This window comes from Ahaetulla prasina, chromosome 1 (assembly GCF_028640845.1).
Source record: "Ahaetulla prasina isolate Xishuangbanna chromosome 1, ASM2864084v1, whole genome shotgun sequence".
NCBI classification, from domain to species: domain Eukaryota; kingdom Metazoa; phylum Chordata; class Lepidosauria; order Squamata; family Colubridae; genus Ahaetulla; species Ahaetulla prasina.
The window spans coordinates 49,971,588-49,994,490 of record NC_080539.1 but is presented as its reverse complement, the minus strand read 5'-3'; the positions used below and the strand labels follow the sequence as shown (position 1 = coordinate 49,994,490).

Genomic DNA, 22,903 nt, shown 5'->3' with positions numbered 1-22,903 from the left:
AAAAAGTGAAGGGGTTGTAGTTGTGTCGCTCTGGGGAAACTGTTCCTTCGCAATCTTCAGGGGGTTCGGAAAGAATGGCTTTTGTTTCTGATTAAATTGTATCAGGGTAGAATAAAGAGTTTGCTATTCTACAACCATCTAGAAACGGAAAGCAAATTAAAACCATTAAAGCTTCAAACCCTGTAGACAGGCTTACTCAGGAGTAAGTCCCATCCAGCACAATGGGAGTTAATTCCACTTACGTATGAGATTTGTAATATTTAGTGCTGTCTCTGTTGCTGTGCCTCAGATTAGAATGACCAGATGTCCACTTCTTGTTGGGGTAGATTTCCTGTTTTCTTTTTTAAACGCAATGTTCCAGTGTTCTGAGAACATTTCAAGATGAATTCTTGAAAGGTCGTGGTGGTGGTTGTTGTTGTTGTTTTTTCATTTAATCAGAGCTCCTGCATTCTCTTGAAAATGTAATTAAACATTTATTGTTGCTGTTGCCGAAAGCATTTACAAGGCCAAGTAGATCTCGTTGTTTTGTCTACAAGAAGCAAGTGTTAATTTGGATTACCAAATGCAAAATGTAGCAAATGGTGGCTGGAGTGAAAAGTTCAGTGACCTTCCATGTTATCACTGCTACTCATTTTTATATTTTGCTGGGTTTTTTTCCTATATTCATGGAGGTTGACAATGCTTCATCAGAAAGACAAATATCAGAGCCTAATTGTAGCACCAAGTCACACCGATATTACTTCCCTTCGAGATCCTAAATCTATCTGTAAGATCCAATAAATACTCAGATGTAAAAACAAAATTGTAACACTATCAGATAATTTGAATAGGAACTATGAATTAACCTGACTATATACAGTTTGGATAAAAGAGTTTAGATGAACGTTTTGAACTTTTGTAAGTGATATGGGAATGGGAAAAAACTAAAAACAACCCACATTTGTAGATCACTAATCAAATACATTGCTCTTCCCTCCAATTTCTTTATTATAATAGCAAAAGAGAATAATCAACTTCCATAAATAGCAAATACTGCAAAATAACCTGATGAATACAAGCACTACAATATTTACTATTTGGTGGAATGACTTCAATAAAAGCCTTGGATCTTTGTCTCAAGACGTTGTCTCAGTACTGGAAAAGTAAGGGAAATATCAGGGTGAAGTTATGACACATTTCCAAAATTTGGGAAGAAAATTATGTGTATGCAACTCCAAAGATACTACTGTGGACCGGAGGCTTGAAAATGAGATACCTTGGTGATAGAACATACCTTTTTCATGTAGATGATCTGGATTTAGTTGCTGATATTTCCAGTCAAAAAGATATTTGGAAGAATGTGTGAAAAACATCATCATAAGATCTTGAACGATTATCACTAGTAGAGTAGACATTTTAGATTAGATCAATTAATAGTCTGAAATGGTATAAAATAAACTTCTTTAACACTGAACCGCTGAACTTAATTCCCATAATCCCCAACTAATATGTGATCTGGATGGGGATTCCAGGAGTTATACTGTAGTCCCAATATACTTGGAAATCAATGTAACATAATCGTTTTATGAGAGTAAAAGTATGCAAATCATTATCCTAGGAAAATAAATCCTTATACCTTGGCAAATCAGTTTACCAAAGCTTTATTATTATACTTGCACTACGCAGTTCAGTTTGTTTAAAGTTTGCAGAAATTAGGGTAGTATAAAAATAGTTTCTGTTCTCTATTGCATTTCCTTCGCTGAAGCAACAAATTCATTATTGTACTCCGTTTAGGACATGATTTTTATATTTTTTGACACAAAGCAAAGTGTCAAACACTGTTTTCTGAAAGACCAGTCTTTTATTCCTTTCTCTGATCATGAATGTATTGGAACCGGTCACTTTCTTTGACTAGGAAAATATGCTAGTTTACTTACTTGGTTGCTAGACATCAAGAATCACGTTGAGAAATAAATTGATGTGTATGCAGCCATGCTGGGCTTACTCAGAAAAAGATATAAACGTGAACTGACCCTAAACATTATTAGGTACCAGATTATTAGATGCTAATCAAAGAAATGCACGGTCTGAAGAAGTAGCACATTGTAGGCATCTATATGTATATGTACTTTCTCAAATTCTTCCAGTTTTAATAATCTGGTTTTTTAAATGGATATTTCTTAAAGAGAACAGATTATGTTAATTATTTTACTACTTTTTCTGACCATGCATTTCTTTGATTGACATCTAATAATTTGGCACCTAATAATGTTTAGGGTCAGCTCATGTTATATCTTTTTCTGAGTAGGCCCAACATGGCTGCATACACATCAATATATTTCTCAACTGTTGTTTCTTGATGGTTACCAACCAAATGGGTAACCCTATATTACCAGATTACATTAGTGAAATCAGCTTCCTATATCTTGTTAGAGGCTACAGTATATTAAGAACCTTCTGGTAAAGGATTTCATTAGAGCAGGGGTCCTCAATCCCCAGTCCATGGCCTGGCACTGGGCCGTGGCATGCCTGAAACTGGGCCAGGCAAACAAGTGAAGACCCCATTTGCGGGACGCAGGCAGCATGTGAAACCACGCTCCCCTCTCTGGTCCATGGAAAAACCTCTCTCCAAAAACCTCTGCCCAAAAGGTTGGGGGCCCCTACATTAGAGGTTATCCTTACTTCAGGTTTTTTTTTTTTTACATTTATATCCCGTCCTTCTCCAAAGACTCAGGGCGGCTTACATTGTGTAAGGCAATAGTCTCATTCTATTTGTATATTTATATACAAAGTCAACTTATTGCCCCCCCAACAATCTGGGTCCTCATTTTACCTACTTTATAAAGCAGGGGTGTCCAAACTTGGTCCCTTTAAGACTTTTGGACTTCAACTCCCAGAGTTCCTCAGCCAGCTTTGCTGGCTGAGGGACTCTGGGAGTTGAAGTCCAAAAGTCTTAAAGGGACCAAGTTTGGACACCCCTGTTATAAAGGATGGAAGGCTGAGTCAACCTTGGGCCTGGTGGGACTAGAACCTGCAGTAATTGCAGGCAGCTGTGTTTAATAACAGGCTATCTTACAGCCTGAGCCACACCTTTCAGAGTTTCACTCTGTGACATTGCTGTGAGCCTTCTCCAAGATCCAGGTCACTTGGAACCAAGGAAGGCTTATTTACTTCTCCAGAGGGCATTACGTTGGGGAAGTCTACAGCACAAAACATGTTTATGTTAATCCATCTGCATCACTTACAAGTGTTCTCATGTCACTATAAGCTGCAATATGGTTCATTTGGTTGGTTGCATGTCATAATTTTTAAATATGCAATACTATAACCCCCTAAACAGATGAATTAGTGTGAAATCCCTCCACTACATTTAGCATAACAAATAAAACAATAAACCACTTTGAACTGTTGAATTTTAATCAACCATATTTTTTGGAGTATAAGACGCACCGGACTATAAAACGCACCTACCTTTTTTGGTGAGAAAACAAGAAAAAGAAATCTGCCTCTCCCAGCAATTTTTTCTCATTGCAGCAAACAGCCTGCTTTACTTTCATTTTCATTTTCAGCATAGCTTTATTAGCACAAGAAAAAAAAATCTGCTCCCAGCAATTTACCTCCTTGTAGCAAGCAGCAGAGGCCTCGCAGCAATAGGCAATGGCAATCCCTGCAGCCTGAAACAGCTGAGAGTCGGGGACAATTAACTTGTGCTAATTAGGCTGTGCTGAAGCTGAAATGGGCTGTTTCTTCTTGCTGCTTGCTGCAAGGAGGTAAATTGCTGGGAGGCAGAGGCCAAAGGGTGGGGGCCAGTGGGTGGGAATGGCTAGATTAAATTTTTACCCCCTTTTAGGTGGGAAAAAGGTGCATTTTATACTCTGAAAAATACGGTATTTATCACAGAGGCCCTGAAACTGGTACCACAAGTGGTCATAGTGGTCTTGCAAAGGCACAATGGGAAACAAAGTTCCAAGAGTTTTCTCACTTGCAAAGCATGGACTTTTTTTTTTAAGTTGACATTTTCTAACTTGCCCACAATTCCTTGAGGGATCAATGTTCATGATTTGACAACCCTTGGTTTAATGAGTTTTCTGAATTAAACCTGGTGATTTATGTGAACTCAGTTACTTTTGGCTTGTTCAGCAAACCATGACTTAGGCCCGTGATGGCAAACCTATGGCATGTGTATCCAAAGTGGCATGTGAAGCCATGTTGCCTGGCACACGTGGCCTTGCCTGTTTGTCTTCTGGGTTTCTGGCACGCATGCGCGTGCAACGATCAGTTGTCCTTCGCATGCACGGTAGTGCTGAAAACTGGTGTGCACATGCATGCCAGCCATCTGATCGTCGGGCGTGCATGTGCGCTAGAACCCGGAAGTTCATCTTTTCTGGAGTGCAGCCCTGAAGAGTGCTCATGTGGCCTTTTCGGCCTTTTTGGCACTCGGTTCCGAAAAGTTTTGCCATCACTGATTTAGGCCAAATAAATTCTCAGGGCTATGCCAATATTCTCGCTCTCCCTATTTTGACTGGGATTGTTTTAACATGTTATTGTTTATCTGAGGGCCATAGTAGATTATGCAGACATATGAACTGCATTCTTTTAAGTTAATTAAGTCAGACAATGATTCTTTTTACCTGCTTATAATATTTACTATGGCTCTCCATTGTACAGTAATTGGATTTATATTACTAATCTCTTCTTGGATTTTAAGGAATTAATGTGTATTGTTTGAACAAGAAGTTTGGATTCCAGAAGGTTTTTATTTGTTGTGTATCATGAAACTTAGCCAGTGCATGACTCACCTGGGTGTGGCTTAAGGTATTCCAGACCTGGCATGCTGAAATGTGTGGTAATACTGCTAAACAAAAGTCTTTTGGAAATTCCTGTAGCCAGTAAACTCTGAGCATTAACTGGAACACAGCATAACCCTAACAAGCTATTTCTAAGCTGAGAAAAGGACAACCATGTGATATGGTCTGCTCCAAAACCATTTGCAGGACAGGTAACCCTGAAATTTTAACACAATGGTTTTCGTCCACATTGTGCAATAGGATAACAATAGAGAAATAGGGAAAGAAACCATGTTCAAGGTGGCCATAACTTACTAGTAAAGGGGAGAAAACTGATGCTAATAGCTTTGAAAGCTGCAGTCAGTGAAGTACAAAACGTTGCTAAAAGCTATTCCCAGCCACTTTGTGGGAAAAGACTGTAATAGGAGTGGACAGAATGTTTGTCTTGACTGAACCACTTGGTCACTATTAATTCAAAAGATCTTTGCTCTGCTCATTCCATCTCTTAGCTTGACCTAATTCACAGCATTTTTGGAGTGGATAAAAAAAGAAAATTCTGAATATGATGGCCAGAGTTGGTTGGCAAGGACACAGATTTTTAAAATAGAAAGGAAAGGAGACACAATTTTAGTTTGCTGAGGGTTGGGGGGGAAAGCATTTGGCTTAGATCGTGTTTGAATGTCTTTCATTGCTACTCTGTTCCATTTTCTGATTTCCTGCAAGGCAACGTAGATAGCTATTGCTGGCCACTGGGCAAATGGAGGGCAAGACCAAGTGCCTTAAAACGGAGTGGCTTAAAACAGTGCCTTAGAAACTTTTTTAAAAAATAATTTTTATTAGACTTTTAACTTTTCAAAACAAAATAAAGTACAACTTTCATAGGTAAGACATCCAAGGCAAGAATACAGGCTTCATCTGTAAAACATGATTTAAAATTCTGAGTTGTTTGTAGCTGATTTTCATAATGTCCAAATCGGACAATTACTTCCCTGCTTTATTTAGGCATAATTAAAAGGAGGCAGTTTGTTACAAATTAAGTAATGGTCATTCAAAACCATACAAACTATACTTTGTCCAAACTATATTTTAAGAAACTACATGAAACCTTATTCAGACATCATATTAAACCATATATTCTCTTTGTGTATTGTGTTGTACAGTAGAGCTTGACATTGTTTGTGTGAACTCAGTCAAATTGTGGATTACTTAAATAATCAAGGATACAGTGGGTGAGTCCCACATTGCTGTTACTTTCTCTTTTTTCTTCTCCTTGTCATTGTTAGTGCATTCTTTTCTCTATAAGGTATAAAGTTTCTCAGATAGGACCTTAGCTTCAGATAGTCCTCGGCTTTCAACAGTTCAGTTAGTGACTTCAAAGTTATAATGGTACTGAAACAAGTGACTTACAACAATTTTTTTATACTTATGACCATTGCAGTATCCCCATACTAACTTAACAACTGCAGTGAATCACTTAACAACTGTGGCAAGCAAGGTTGTAAATAGGGCAAAATTCACTTAGCAATAGAAATTTTAATTGTGGTTATAAATCAAGGTCTACCTGAAGTTGGATCCAAACCAGATGACGAATTACAGTTATAAAGATTGTTGCTTGAAAACCAACTTTAAAGCTATGGTTTCAGTCTCTGAAGTGTGAACCCCGATCTACAGAAATCATGGTTTGTGTGTAATTTTGATACACAAGCTTCTCATCACTTTTTGTGAATGTAGACATAAAAGACCAGCCAGCTGAATATTTTTTTTAGATTTAACAACATTTCATCCATTTTAAATGTTCCAGAATGTTTAGTTTGGGCACTTGGAAGATTCAGCAAATACTTGTTACTGGGGTCAATAGGAAGTCTGAAGGCTATATTTTGAAGCAGCTTCTAAAAGTGTAATTTTATGACCAGTTGAACAAGAAATGGATTGTATTTGATTTTGCTACTGATTATGTTAGCCATATATAATGACAACAACAAGTGGTGTGCAATCACTATACTTTTAATTTTAGAATAACAAACTGGTTATTTTCATTTTGGTCTTTTCATGGAAAGTTACAGCCTGATGCTTGAAAAATCCCAGACATTCACAATTAAATTACCCTCCATATAAATAAACACCTGATGCCACTAATTAGTTTTTGCAGTGTTTTGAAGATATTGGGGATAGGGCATACATTAAAAAACTGTTATTTGTTTATACTCTCTTTAAAAATGGTAAAAAGCTCTTTGGCATGCCAAAAATAGGAGGCTTAGGGGATTTTTAATTAATTGTTTTAAACGATTTTTTAAGGGGAGTTTTAAGGGGAGTTTTAAGGGGAATTTTAAGGGGAGGGTGGGAACTGACGGGTTTGGGTTGATGGTGGGAGGGGAAACCCGTCGGGGAGGGAGCCAGTCCTTGCGATCGCTCACGGCGATACTTTATTAGGTTCGGAGGTGAAGGGGGAGCCTCATTTTCCAATTCTAGAGGGTTGTTCCATCAGCACAGTAAGTGGGAGGGGCAGATATGGCAGAAGCGGGGGGCCGTATCATGTTCAGGGGGTGTGTACTCGCTGTTTAAGAGCGATTGCGCACTCCAGCCCCTTAGACTTTTCCTGTGTTCCCGTATCCCCAGGGCTTGGACCTTCGGCTGATGTTATGCAATGCAAGGTCCGTAGTGAACAAAGCCTCCCTGATTTATGATCTTATACAGGGGGGGCTGCGGACCTTATGGGCATTTCGGAGACTTGGTTGGGCACTGAAGGGGGGGTTCCCCTTTTAGATATGTGCCCACCGGGTTTCCGAGCATTTCATCAGCCGAGGGCCCAAGGTAGGGGTGGAGGGGTGGCTGTTGTTATTAAGGAGAGTAGAGCCAAGGGAGGCCACTGTAACTCAGATAGCCAGTTGTGAATCCCTTTACATGAAGTGGGGGCGTAGGATGAAGGTGGGCTTGTTGATCATGTACCTGGCTCCTTGCTGCGTGACAACAGCCCTGCCCAAGCTGCTTGAGGTGATAGCCGGGATGGCAGTTGATACCCCTAGGCTTATGGTCATAGGATTTCAACTTGCCATCTGTTGTGTCTTGCCCGCCCTCAGAGCAGCCGGGGCCTTCTTATCTGCTCCCGAACACGGAGGAATGTATGCCTCCCGGCCCCAGTCCTGGCTCCATGCCCAGACAAACTGCAGAAGAAGGAGCACCTCCCGGCCCCAGCCCTGACTCCATGCCCAGGCAAACGGAGCAGCTAGACCCCTCCCCCTCCTCCACAGCATGTGAGCCTGAGGAGGGTTTATTACCAACAGCTGATTGGAGTGACCCTCGCATCAGAAGATTGGATAGGCGGAGGCAACAGAAGGAAGGGAGGGGCAGGCCTTAATGAGTGCTGAGTCATGGAGCCACACCCCATGGCCTATATAAAGGATCTGCTTTCTGGCAGTCTCTGAGTCAGGCAAAGTCGAACTTATCTTGCTGAAGTCACTTACTGGTCTCCTGCCTGCTCTGAGGACTTTGCTAGGACTTTGGGCAGAGCTGCAGAGGCAAGCCTGATTCGGATTTCCCTGACCCGGCCGTCAGCGGAGGAGTGGGACACGACACCATCAGCCGGCGTGTCATCAACGGCAGCCCGGGAGTTCATGGCCTCCATGACGGCCATGGACCTGACCCAACTAGTTGACGGCCCCACCCACATTGGGGGAAGCACACTGGATCTGATTTTTGTCTCTGGACAGTGGCTGAATGATCTGGAAGTAGGAGAATTAGTCATCAAACCTTTGTCATGGTCAGATCATTCTCTCCTTCGTCTGGACTTTCGAACCGCCACTCAACACCACAGGGAGACGGGGCCAATGCGTTGGTTCCGTCCCAGGTGATTGATGGACCCGGAGAGGTTCCTGATGGCGCTTGGGCCGGTCCCTGGTGATCTGGCCCACGGCTCGGCCGAGGAGCTTGTCGCGACCTGGGAACGGGCTGCGGCGGGTGCTTTGGACCGTGTCGTGCCTTTGCGGCCTCTGACCCGGCATAGGTCTCAACCGGCTCCCTGGTTTTCCGAGGAGCTGAGGGAGATGAAACAACAGAAAAGACGCCTAGAGAGTGTTTGGAGGGCCAGCCGTTCTGAAGCTGACCGAACACTAGTTAGGTCTTATATTCAGGCCTACCTAGTGGCATTGAGAGAGGCCAAGCGGGCCTATGTTTCTACCCTCATTGTGTCGGCAAATAACCGCCCGGCCTCCCTGTTTAGGGTGACTCGCTCTCTCCTTCATCAGGAGGGGTGCGATGATCCCTTACAGGGTTGTGCTGAGGATTTTAGTAAGTATCTGTACGATAAAATCGCTCAGCTCCGGGACGGTTTGGACCAAAATTGGGTAGTTTCAGGCGAGGTGACGGAGGCTAGTCTTGTTGAAACCATCTGGGAGGAGTTTGATCCTGTGGCTTCTGAGGACATGGACAGGCTGCTGGGGTGGCTGAATGCCACCACATGTTTATTGGACCCGTGTCCCTCCTGGTTGGTGCTGGCCACTCAGGAGGTTACACGAGGCTGGCTCCAGGGAATTGTTAATGCTTCCTTGAGGGAGGGTGTTGTTTCCACCGCCTTGAAAGAGATGGTGGTGAGGCCCCTCCTCAAGAAGCCCTCCCTGGACCCAGCTGTTTTGGGAAATTACCGTCCAGTCTCCAACCTTCGCTTTGTGGCGAAGGTTGTTGAGAGTGTGGTGGCACATCAGTTACCCCAGTACCTGGATGAATCTGTCTATCTAGACCCATTCCAGTCCGGTTTCCAACCCGGGTACAGCACGGAGATGGCTTTGGTCGCGTTGGTGGATGACCTCTGGAGGGCTCGGGACAAGGGTTATTCCTCTGCCCTGGTCCTCCTAGATCTCTCAGCGGCTTTTGATACCATCGACCATGGTATCCTGCTGCGACGGTTGGGGAGTTTAGGAGTGGGAGGCATCATTTTTCGGTGGTTCTCGTCCTATCTCTCCAACCGATCTCAGACGGTGTTGGCAGGGGGGGGCAGAGATCGACCGCAAGGCGCCTCCTGTGTGGGGTGCCACAGGGGTCGGTTCTGTTGCCTCTCCTGTTCAACATCTATATGAAGCCGCTGGGTGAGATCATCAGTGGTTTTGGGGTGAGTTATCAACTGTACGCTGATGACACCTAGCTGTACATTTCCACCCCTGACCACCCCAATGAAGCTGTCGAAGTGTTGTCTCGGTGTCTGGAGGCCGTGTGGGTCTGGATGGGGAGAAACAGGCTCAAGCTCAACCCCTCCAAGACTGAGTGACTGGATGCCGGCATCCCGGTACAGTCAGCTGCAACCGCTGCTGACTGTTGGGGGCGAATCATTGGCCCCAATGGAGAGGATGCGCAATCTAGGTGTTCTCCTGGATGGACGGTTGTCTTTCGAAGATCATTTGGCAACCATCTCCAGGAGAGCTTTTTACCAGGTACGCCTAGTTCGCCAGTTGCGCCCCTTTCTAGACCGGGATTCCCTATGCACGGTCACTCATGCCCTCGTCACTTCTCGCCTGGACTACTGCAATGCTCTCTACATGGGGCTTCCCTTAAGGAGCACCCGGAGGCTCCAGTTGGTCCAGAATGCAGCTGCACAGGTGATAGAGGGAGCCACTCATGGCTCTCATATAACACCTCTCCTGCGCAAGCTGCACTGGCTGCCTGTGGTCTTCCGGGTGCACTTCAAGGTGCTGGTTATCACCTTTAAAGTGCTCCATGGCATAGGACCCGGATATCTTCGGGACCGCCTTCTGTTACCATATGCCTCCCACCGACCAGTGCGCTCCCATAGAGAGGGTCTCCTCAGGGTGCTGTCGGCCAAACAATGTCGGCTGGCGACCCCCAGGGGGAGAGTCTTCTCTGTGGGGGCACCTACCCTCTGGAATGAGCTTCCCCCTGGACTCCGTCAACTTCCTGACCTCCGGACCTTTCGCCGTGAGCTGAAGACCTATTTATTCTTTCGAGCAGGACTGGCATAAAATGGGTTTTAAATTGGATTTTAAATGGGGTTTTATACTATGTATTTTATAATTTTAAATTATTAGCCACATCGAATAAGTTTTTTAATTGGGTTTTATTGTATTGTACTGTATTGTATTTTATCTGGCTGTTAGCCACCCTGAGTCCTTCGGGAGAAGGGTGGTATAAAAATTAAATAATAATAATAATAATTAATAATAATAACACACACACACACACACACACACAATAATAATAATAATAATAATATTATTATTATTATTATTATTATTATTATTATTATTGTTATTATTATTATTATTGTTATTGTTATTGTTAGTGAGAAAAATCCCATATTTCTCTTTGCTGCCATGAAAAATGCCAGAATATAGGTATGGTACATAAGACCTGAATGGGAACAAAAAAGAAGGGAGTTTTCCTGTTATAGTATATACTCACAAAGAGGAATGGAAAACTAAGAAATACATTATGGAAATAGTAATCCATGCCATAAAAGTTAAGACTATTATTTGTATCATCAGATTGATCAATGATAAAATAATAGAAAACTCAAATAAAAAACTATTAAATCCATGTAACTAATTAGTTAAATGCAAATGCATGTTTAAAGATATGCGCAAATGTATCTAGTTAAAAGCATGATGTTTAGGAAATAAAATCTAAATATTAGCAATACTGTATAAGTGCCTAGATATCAAGAGTCAAAGACTGAGCTTGGTACACTGCTGTAAGTTGATCCTGTCCCCTAAGTAGAAAACCAAGATCTAAATTCCAGAAGTGTAAACGATTTGGTCCTTTTTGCAATATTCATATACAGGTAGCCTTCAATTTACGACCACAATTGGGACTGGAAGTTCCATCTCCAAGCAATACAGACTTTAAGTGAGTCATGATTTTATTTTATGCAAACCTGGCTTTCCCAGGAAGCCCCCTGGGAAGTTTATAAATGGTTATCCCATTACCCCAGAATGCTGCAACTGTCATAAATACGTATCAGTTGCCAAGTGTCCAAAGTTGGATCCTTGGATGATCATAAGTTCAAGGCATGGTCATAAGTTACTTTTTTCAGCACCATTGTGACTTCAAATAGTTATAAGATGGTCATAAGTCAAGGACCACCTGTACTAATTCATTTATTGTAGTTTTATTAGTTGATCCAAGAAGTGATCAGACAGAGTAAGAAAAGCAGAGAAATAAAAGTAGTAGGGAAGCTGTTTTGGAAGGATTGGGGAAGTCATAAAGAAAAATGTGGGGATGGTACAATAATAGAGAAATCCAGAGGCATACAGGGGTGAGTGTTGGGCACATTTAGGTCTGCTTGCAATATGACCTTTATAATTGCATAATACCTCCTTGTAGATTAAATGCCATTGGGAGGATTTGGTTCAAGCCTTCCAACCTTCTGAGGTGGTAAAACGAGGACCCAGATTTTTGGGGCCAATATACTGACTCTCTCAACCGCTTAGAGAGGGCTGTAAAGCACTATGAAGTGGCATATAAATCTAAGTGTTATTGCTTTTGCTATTTGGCTTGGTAAATAATGAGTATGACCTTGGACAGAAAAGATGTATTTTAGTAGTTGTAGACATTTGTAGACTGATATCATGTTGAATGTATAAAATCTATCAATTATGATGTACAGAATAGATAAAATTATATTGTATCTTACTTCACCAGAGCATTTTGCACTTACAGGACAGTAAATTTTTTCTGATTTGGTTTAACAGATACTGAATGCACTTGTACAGTGCATTCAAAGATAAATATAATATAATAATGTACCTTGATGAACGTATCTTTTCTTTTATGTACACTGAGAGCATATGCACCAAGACAAATTCCTTGTGTGTCCAATCACACTTGGCCAATAAAAATTCTATTCTATTCTATTTCTATTGGACTCTTGAAAGTCACCTAGGAAAATAGTGCAAAAAATAAAGCTCCATAATTTTCTAAAAAATATATTAATCTAAGATTTAACAGATTAATAGAGTTGGAAGGGACCTTGTAGGTCATCTAATCCACCCCCCACCCACCCAAGCAGGAGACCCTGCCTACACCATTTCTGACAAATGGCAGCCCACTCTCTTCTTGAAAGCTTCCAGTGATGAAGCTCCCACAACTAATAAAGGCAAGCTGTTCCATTGGCTGATTGCTCTCACTGTCTCTTTATTTCCTTTTCTATTCTCCTTATTTCCAGATTGAATTTCTCCTTGATCAGTTTCCACCCATTATTCCTTGTCTGGCCTTCAAGGGCTTTGTAAAATAGCTTGACCTCCTCCTCTCTGTGACAGCCCTCAAATATTGGAATACTGCTATCATGTCTACCCTGGTCCTTCTCTTCACTAGACTAGCCATGCCCAGAGATACACCCTGCTTAAGTGCAGCAGTGTTACAGAATTGTATATCTTTATTTTTGTGCAATTTGCCTACTTTCTGTTGATGAAATCAATTAACGAATGTTGTTTAGATAGATTTTGTTGAATCTTAGAGATGACAAAGTACTTATTCCATTTCTTGTTTTGAAAAAGGAACGAGTGAAAGCCAGTATCATAATAATATCCAAACAGTTGTTTGAACCTCAGGTACTACATCCTGTTCTTTAAAGGTCTTTAGGAAATTGGGGAAATTGGGGAAAAATTATTGTCTCCTTTAATCAGTCACAAGTTAAATGTTTTTATGAATTTATGTTAGAGGTGAAATGCTACCAATTTGCACCGGTTCGGGCAAACTAGTAGTGATAAAAGCTACAGCTTCAGGTGAACCGGTAGTTTAAAAAAGCAACAGGTTCATCCAAACCGGTATTTCCGATGATCAGCTGTGCCGCGTGAGTTATATTCGCTAGAAAACAGGAATCCATGCTTTCTAGCGAATCTAAATCATGCGGCACAGGTGTTTCCCCCCCCTCGCTGTTCTACTACCTTGTTAAGCCTCCTTTTTCCACATGAAGCACGTGTTTGGCATGCACTGCGCATGTGTGCACGGAGCATATGTTTGGCACACACTGCACATGCGTGGGCAGCGAACTGGTAGCAATCTGCAGAGGATTTCACCACTGATTTATATACTTTCTTCAACTTAAAGTAAAACATAACATGTTCTGTGAAGTATGCTTGTTTTTATAAGCAGCACCTGGAAGCCAGCTTATAGTTTATGTGCAACCTGCCAAATTCTTCTAGATTTTTCCTCTCTAGCAAACATTTTATTCTCACTAGAATCCTATAAAAAATGTTTGGCCAAGATTTAGGCTGCATTCACATATATATCATGTTAAGCCATATTTTGTTTTAACTGTAGTTTGTTTAGAATAGAAACTTTATTATCTTGCTTCATTCTTCACACTGTATGCCAAAAAGACGCAGCCCTTACAATGCATCTTACAATGCAATGTACAGTATAATCCAGTTCTCACATAATGCCAAACTGGGAATCTTTTTTTTCTGTGCATGTTTAAATAAGCTACAGGAGCCTGGATCATTACATAGTTTTGAAGTGTGATATATGGGCTTAAACACGTAATAAATCAACATCTAGTAAATCAAGTTGTTTTCCAGATTCATGATTCTTAAGAGTTTATTTTAATCTATATCTAATGTTTACATTAGTTTAATAAATACCTATTAGCAATGCTTCTGCTCAGTAACATGAGAATTGTACCCATATTAAACACAATAAATACAGAACAATGCATAATTCTATACATGCCTACTGTTAAAAGACCTGAAGGACTAGGATACACTATCCTGGAGGAAAAACTACCTCTGTTCAATCCACATGAAAAGGCATAAACCATAATGAAATCCAAATAATGATGTGAGAACGAAATCAAAGCAAATTTATTCATACTCTTAGTTAGAGGAATCTTGATTCTGAAGGGAGGATTCAGGTCCACACTGCAACTTCTCACTGTCAGGCATCAGAGGCATTGCTCTACTTTCTGCAATCATCATAGTTCTTCTTATCTACTGCTTTACTTGTTTCCCCCCACAAGATGGGGTACCATTAGAAAGCATAGGTGGAAATGCACTAGAAATGAATATCATAGGTTCTTTTCCCCACAAGCAATGATGCTAAGAAATACAGACATTTGAAACTTGCAGGTACCAAAGCCTGCAACAATATGTGATGAATCTCCTATTAAGCTGGCAAAAAATTATATAGAGTACCCTATTTCCCCCAAAAAAGGACCCAACCAGAAAATAAGTCCTAGCATGATTTTTCAGGATGCTCATAATATAAGCCCTACCTCCAAAATAAGCCCCAGTTAAGATTGTCAGCCAGATGGATGCATTTAGTACCGTATTTCCTCAAAAATAAGACCTTACCATAAAATAACCCCTAATGCATCTCTTGGAGCAAAAATTAATATAAGACCCAGTCTTATTTTTGGGAAAACACGGTATTATCTTTTGCATGGATCCAGAACCAAAGCTGCTGTGTCAAGATTACATTGTTTTTTTCTCTTTTTCCTCTTAAAGTATATTTGATGTAGCCTATGTATCTTTCCCTAACAATGAAAGATAAAGTAGAACCAATAGAACTCCATAAATGTTTTTAATGTAAGGTTATATAGGAATTTTGCTCACATGATCAAGAGCAGCAGCTGGGTCAAATTCAGGTTTCCTTTGAAGAGCAAATGCTGATTTCAGAGGCTGGTTCTCCTCATTTATAGAATCCAAAAATGTGTTTAGTTTGGCTTTGGCTTAGCCTGATGGCTGACATCAGCCATTGTGGGTTATAAACACTAATCGATAATAAAGTGTTGTATATAAATGCTGTAACTGTGACTTACTCAACAAGTCATGTTATTATAAATGATGGTACAGCACAATGCTGTAAATCTAACTAATTACTACAAAGGAGAATGTGGCTCTGTGCAACTAGGTTTGGCAGCAGACTTCTCAGTGTGGTTCTCTAAAGAAACCAGGTATTGACTTGTGGGTCTCTAGAGTACAATACATGTGTGCAAGCAAGCCTGGTCTAGAAATATCCCAAATATTGCTGCAATTGCCAAGAAATTAAAAAAGCAACATGTTTATAGAGTTGGTTTGCTTTAGCAGAGAATTTGGTAGAACAGTGGAACAAAGGTTCATTGAAGATAAGCATAAACTGCCAAAAATGGCTTATTTATTTTCTGTTTTGTAAAATTATTAACCACCATTAAAGAGGGAAGTCTTAATTAGCAAATACAGTATTAGTGCAATGAATTTGTAAAGACCCATGGGCTAGTCTTTACTTCTCATAACTGCATAGATACATCCCTGCAGGGGGTTTTTGGCAACAGGAAGAAGTGCTTTGCTATTTCCTTTTTCTAGCTTGTATATCTGAGGTTTCCTGTTGGTCTCCCATCCAACCTCTAATGAGGCCTAATGAATCTTAACTTGTTGAGGTTGACCTAATCTAGCTAAGTGCTGCTACCTAGTGGGATGACAAACGAATTTGTCCATTCTTACAAAAACTAAATGAATTACTTGCACTTTCTTCCTCTCCTTTCTTCCCAGCTGGGAGTGAGAGAGATTGAAAAGAGAGACCTGAGCATATCTGATTTTTGTCAGGTACACAGCGTTCTGGAGCAGAGCCCACTGGCAAAAACATGTGGTGTTTTATCCACAGCAGCATTAGAAATGTTCTCTGCTCAGTTTGGCGCCAATGATCGAAGTCTGTTGTTAGCTGGAGTTCACACAGACGTCTTGCCAGGTCTGCCCAGAATACTGTCTCCTGTGACTTCCTGTGGTCTTGCATAATATTTCCTTGCTGTTTGTTATAACTTTGTGCATTTGCTGGAGCTGCCTGTGATGCTAACAGAGCACATTAAAGGCTCAGGCTCAACCAAAAGGTCTGATCCCTTGTGAAGCTGCCATGGGTCACTTCAGGTGACATAATTAAGTTGCACTGCTCACATAGGTGACTGCTGTTCGAAGTTCTGAGAATAGAATAGAATAGAATAGAATTGAATTGAATTGAATTGAATTGAATTATATAGAATAGAATTTTTTATTGGCCAAGTGTGATTGGACACACAAGGAATTTGTCTTGGTACATATGCTCTCAGTGTACATAAAAGAAAAGATATGTTCAACAAGAATTCTAAGGTACATGACTTAATGCTAGACATAGGGTACAAATAAGCAATCAGGAACCAATCAATGATGATGAAGTCTTCCCCACCTTGGTACCCTTCTGATATATCTGACTTTGGTCCCATAAATAACAGTGAGTCTGTTACCTTTTGAATTGTTAGATGGAGACCAGGGGTGAAATGCTCCTGGTTTGGCCCAGTTCGGCCGAACCGGTAGCAATAGCGGCCAGTGGTTCAGAGAACCAGTAGCTATAGCGGCCAGTGGTTCAGGGAACCAGTAGTGATGGCGGTGCGAGGCTCTGCCCACCTGCCCAGTCGTCATTACTTCCTGGTTTTAACCAGGAAGAAATCTGTTTTTTACCCTCTGTGCATGCGCAGAAGGGTTTGCACATGCGCAGAGGGTCCAAGCGCACATGTGATGCGCGGCACATGCACTTCTGAACCGGTTGGGAAGGTAAGTAGATTTCACCCCTGATGGAGACCATAACCTAAAGGTACCAGTTTAAAGAAAGTAGATCTGGGTCATAGAGGTAGCTGTAGAACAACACTTGTCATGCAGAGTTGAATTCATCAGCTTTAAGATGCCAACCAGAAAAGATGTCAGATGTACATAATCTATGCTAGAGCTAACCTCTCACGTAGTCACTCTCAGTATCTAAGATGAAATACTGACAGCTATTTCTAGGAAATACTACAGCACTATCAAACCAGAATCGATCCACATATCACACCAGCTGGGGTAGTAAAAAAAAAAAAGTGAGTCTGGAGAAGATACCATCACCCTTTTTGTATCTCTTAGTATGGGGCCAATTGCTTTGGCTTTTTTCTATTGGGAATATGTGGGATGGATTGAAGGAGCAAAATGGGTGCCATAAGAACTCCAAATGGGTTGCAAATATTTAAAACACTGATTTTACCACTTAATGCTCCTGACAATCCCTTAAAATGAGTTCAACTAGGGAGGATAGCCATAACGTGCCCTGCAAAGCATGAAAGAGTCTACGTCAGTGGTTCCCACTGTGGGGCCTATGCTCCACAGGGGGGCAATTTGATTTTTAATGGGGGCAATTTGGAACCTTATTTAAATCAAGTTAATGGCCTTTTAGGCTTCTTCCACATGAGTAGGAGTTCACTTTCTGAATAGTAAGAATTATATGTCACCAGGAGGGGGGGGCATCAGGATTTTAGAGATGCTTAGGTGGGGCTAGCCAAAAAAAGGTTGAGAATCACTGGTCTACAGGTAGTTCCCTACTTACAACCACAATTGGGACCAGAATTTCCATCGTAATTTTGTACGGCTATAACGTGAAATTACCATGTGACTGGACACGATTTTAGGACTATTTTTACTGTGGTCATTAAATTGATCACCGTGGTCATTACTCAAGTTGCATGGTTGTTAAATGAATCCTATGGTCATTAAGCAAATCCAGCTTAAACGAAGCCAGCTGTGAAGGTCACAGATTACATCCTGTGACTGCAACATGCTGCAACCATCATAAATACCAGCCGGTTACCTTGTGTCTGAATTGCAATACTGTGACTACAGGGGTGGTAATCTTGAGGACGGGTTGTAAGTCTGAGGATGTTGCAATTTTGAACCATTGTTAAACACGCTGTTGTAATTGTAAATCAAGGACCATAACTGTAGGTACTGTGATGGGATTCATAGCTAATTGAATCATTTTTTATTAAATAAACTAGAGGAAATTGGGTTCACAGCAAAAAAGAAGAAGAAGAAAAGAATCATGATTTACAAATATTAAAGGTTCAGCTCACATAATACAAGAAGCCAAAGCTACATAACAAATGGTCTACCAAAATGAATCAATAAACGTCCCGTTGAAAAATAAATACAGAATGAATCAAACCGCTGTGGCTCAGACTGGTAAGACAGTCTGTTATTAACAGAGCTGCTTGCAATTACTGCAGGTTCTAGTCCCACCAGGCCCAAGATTGACTCAGCCTTCCATCCTTTATAAGGTAGGTAAAATGAGGACCCAGATTGTTGGGGGCAATAAAAAGTTGACTTTGTATATAATATACAAATGGATGAAGACTATTGCTTAACACAGTGTAAGCCGCCCTGAGTCTTCGGAGAAGGGCGGGATATAAATGCAAAAAAAAAACCCCCAAAAAAACCCCCAAAAAATCCCAATGCATTTTATTTTAATGGGGGTGGATGTTTTTTTTTTTTTTTGGTGACAAATAGTTGCCTTTGTATGACATATAGTCTGGAGAGAAGACTTTGCCAAAAGTTATGGCACTTCTTGAACTATTTCTATTTCAGTCTAATCTGGGACAATTGCAGAGTATTATAAATATAATAAGGAGAAGGGGAAATAACATGATAAATAACATGATAATTTGTGAACTTAAACTTGGAAACCATGCAGCAATGGCAAAACTAACAGTATGTGTGTATGTCTGCGCATGTGCATGTGTACACACACACACGCACACACTAGAAGTCTAATTTTAAGCAAGAATGATTTCCATATATACAATATATCATGCAACTCAGTAAAGCATTTAGGCCCCCTTTAAAAAAAAGTATATGATTAGTAAATTTAATCATATACAGTTTGATTTTTAAGGGGACCTAAATGCTTATAAATATTGCAAATTAGCAGATGTATAAAAAAGGGAAGTCAGGAACTTAATAGCTTTCTTAAAAGCTATTTTTATTCCTTGCTTTTTTATTGTTTTAATTTGTTGACCTTGTTTTGTTCGTTTACATTTTCTTCTACTAATATGTACATACACATAGACACAGACGTATATTTACACACAAACACACAGAGGAAAATATACCAAGCAACAATACACAGAAAATTAAGAATTAAGTGTGTTATATAAATATCATGGTAGCAAAATAACATTTTGTACAAATCTCTAAACATGTTTAGAGATTTGTACTATCATAATAAAAAGGAAACAGGAAAAAATAGATATATTCTATGTACAAATTCTGTTGAGCTCAGCAGTATGGCCATGACAGATACCAAGCAACTTTGGTTTTCTGTTAGGTGATAGGAAGGCAGTCCCATCTTTTAGAAATTGCTACATGTTACAATAATATGTTAGTTATATTCCTTTGAAGGTTCCATGAAGCATCTTGTCCATCAAGTCCTTCTCTTATTGATTGTTTCATTGCATTTTTGAACCACCCATCTCCCTCAAACAGTTATATTTTATATATTTATATATTGAGTGTTCTTGGATAGTTACTTCTACAGCTACCATATTTGCATGGCAAAATGACCACTGGATGGCAGCAAGTATGCCTTCTTTGTTGCCATCCAGTTATCATCTGAATTTTTGAAATCTCAATTCTGGTGGCATTTATTTATTTATATATTTTTGCATGGGCACCCAACTCAAAAATTGATTTTAGGAGATGTACAATGCAGAGGATTTAGGAGATGTACAAAGCAGAGGATAAAACAATTCAGTTAAATTTCAATCAAACGTTAATAGATGACCAGGAACTGACATTCATGCAATACTCTGAACAGGGATTCCAATATTCACAGCCCCCTACCTCCAAACCCCATCCCCAGATTTTAACAGTTATTGGCAGGCAGTTCCCAGTTCCAGAATTTGGTATGCTATTTCATTTTCAATATCTTTGTAATGCTGTTGATACAGTTCTACAGAGGAATTATTGAGTCTGTCATCTGTACCTCTATAACTGTCTGGTTCGGTTCTGCAACCCAACAAGACAGACAAAGACTTCAGAGGATAATTAGAACTGCAGAAAAAACAGTTGCTACCAACCTGCCTTCCATTGAGGACCTGTATATTGCATGAGTCAAAAAGAGGACTGTGAAAATATTTACAGACCCCTCACATCCTGGACATAAACTGTTTCAACTCCTACCCTCAAAATGACGCTATAGAGCACTGTGCACCAGAACAACTAGACACAAGAACAGTTTCTTCCCAAATGCCATCACTTTGCTAAACAAATAATTCCCTCAACGCTGTCGAACTATTTACTAAATCTGCACTATTATTTATCTTCTCATTGTTCCCATCACCCATCTCCTCCCACTTATGACTGTATGACTGTAACTTTGTTGCTTGTATCCTTAAGATTTATATTGATATTGTTTCCTGATTGCTTATTTGTACCTATGACTATCATTAAGTGTTGTACCTTAGAATTCTTGATGCAGGTATCTTTTCTTTTATGTACACTGAGAGCATATGCACCAAGACAAATTCCTTGTGTGTCCAATCACACTTGGCCAATAAAAAATTCTATTCTATTCTAACTTTGAGGTGCCAGCTTTTCTAGACTAAGAGCTTCCATGATCTTGAACGGCCTTCTGAAAAGAGCAGCTGCTGTTCTGCAGGATTGTGCTGGCAAGGTAGAAGAGAAGGTGGTGTCACATTGATATTACAGAAATCACTAGGGTTGTTTCCATGTGTTTAATTAGTTTCATGTTTCTGTGGATGATACATAGTCTAAACATGCCATGGAGGGGTGGGGGGGTTATATCCATCTATTTATTTAGGTTGAGGGCTGGGGCTGCTTTTACTTCTCATCACTTTTGCCACTCAGCTGCTTTTTGGAGCCAACGGCAGAGATGAGAGGCTGCTGCTGGCCCATATCGCCCTCTGAGTACCTGTGGACTGGAGCCAAGTTTTAGTCTGATCCCAGATAAAGTCAAGAAGGAGAGGGGAGTGAGTTAGCAAGCAGCCATGGCTTCTGCCAGTCTTCCTTAACGTTGTTGAAGTTTCCTCATCAAGTCTGGCCAGAGGGAGAAGATGGCTGAGCAACTGCGTAGGAAGAAGAAAGAAAAACAATTAAGACTGGGGCACAGGTGAGATCCTCAAGCCTATTCTTTTCAAAATCCACCTCTTCCACAAGGCCTTTAATCTCCCCTTGTAATTCTCATGTAAAGTAAATGTTTATATAGCTAGAGTTACGCATGTTTTTCCCATGTTTCCTCCCTTCCTCCCTTTACACCATGGTTTTCCCCGCTTGAAAAATTCATACTGCAGTTCTCAGTTTGCAAAGTAGCAAAGTTCACAATGCTGAATAAACACTAATAGTGGTGATAGTGGTCCTTTTTTTAAGAAAAGAAAAAAGAGAGACAAATTTTAAGAAAAGACAGGTGTATAAAACAGGAATCCCAATAAAATATATCTAGGTTTGTTTTTTTTACTAAAGTGCACAGGGATACATATTGTCTTTAAAGCACTGAATGGTTAAAAGCAAACTACACAATCTATATGTCTGTCAGTTAAATGTCAAGCAACATTCTAAAGCTTATGTGAAATTTTATATTCTGTTAGGTATATGTGATGGCAAATTCAGCTTTTTTTCTTTACTTCCCCAAATTCTAAAGTCATAATTGAATCTATTGCTTTAAGGCAGTAGTTGAGTCAATTATATATCAAATAGATAATTGAATATATTGCCTTAACGTTTGGGGAGGAATTCTGCCATGAATACAGGAGGCATTTTAAATACTATGCAATTATTACTGTGTATTGTATTTGAACCAATGGTTAACTGTTTAATAGGAAGAACGGGTGACTATTTTTAAACTTCTGACAAAATACTCAAATTTATACTATGAGAAAGGCTGGGGTTTTTTTCTGTCTTTTTTTAATAATTACATGCGATCTGTTTTTATAGCTATAGTTATATATAGTTATATATATATTTGCAGAAAACACGATTTCTGTAACAGAATTATATATGCTTGGAATGCATTACCTGACTCTGTGGTTTCTTCTCATAACCCCAAAAGTTTTACTCTAATCTATCCACGGTTGACCTCACCAGTTTCCTAAGAGGACTCTAAGGGGCGTGCATAAGAGCACAAATGTGCCTTCCATTCCTGTCCTATTGTTTCTTCCCCTATATATATGTGTGTGTTTATAGTACCTTGTTTCTCCTCATATATATGTTTATATATTATATAATCCTCTATGTTATACTTGTATATATTTTTTACGACGAACGAATAAATAAATAAATAAATAAATAAATAAATAGCTATAGTTACATGCGATCTGCATAGCTATTCAAAGTAATCAGCTCTCAGGGGCGGGGAAACACCTATTCTCCTTA

At 40.1% G+C, this 22,903-nt stretch overlaps 1 protein-coding gene across 4 annotated transcripts in view; it reads left to right on the top strand.

Annotated features, from left to right (window-relative positions):
• The window catches only part of EPAS1 (endothelial PAS domain protein 1), a 129,517-nt gene that overhangs the window by 7,435 nt on the left and 99,179 nt on the right, over nucleotides 1-22,903 (top strand). Inside the window, exon 1 of one of the 4 annotated variants that reach the window (XM_058165207.1) lies at nucleotides 21,454-21,644. The exons of 2 other annotated variants lie outside the window; for them this stretch is intronic. In XM_058165207.1, the coding sequence (XP_058021190.1) occupies nucleotides 21,589-21,644 (56 nt within the window). In that variant the 5' untranslated portion in view covers nucleotides 21,454-21,588. Of the gene's footprint in view, nucleotides 1-21,453; nucleotides 21,645-22,903 lie in introns of those variants that run through there. One more of the 4 variants, XM_058165209.1, reaches the window with a different exon arrangement.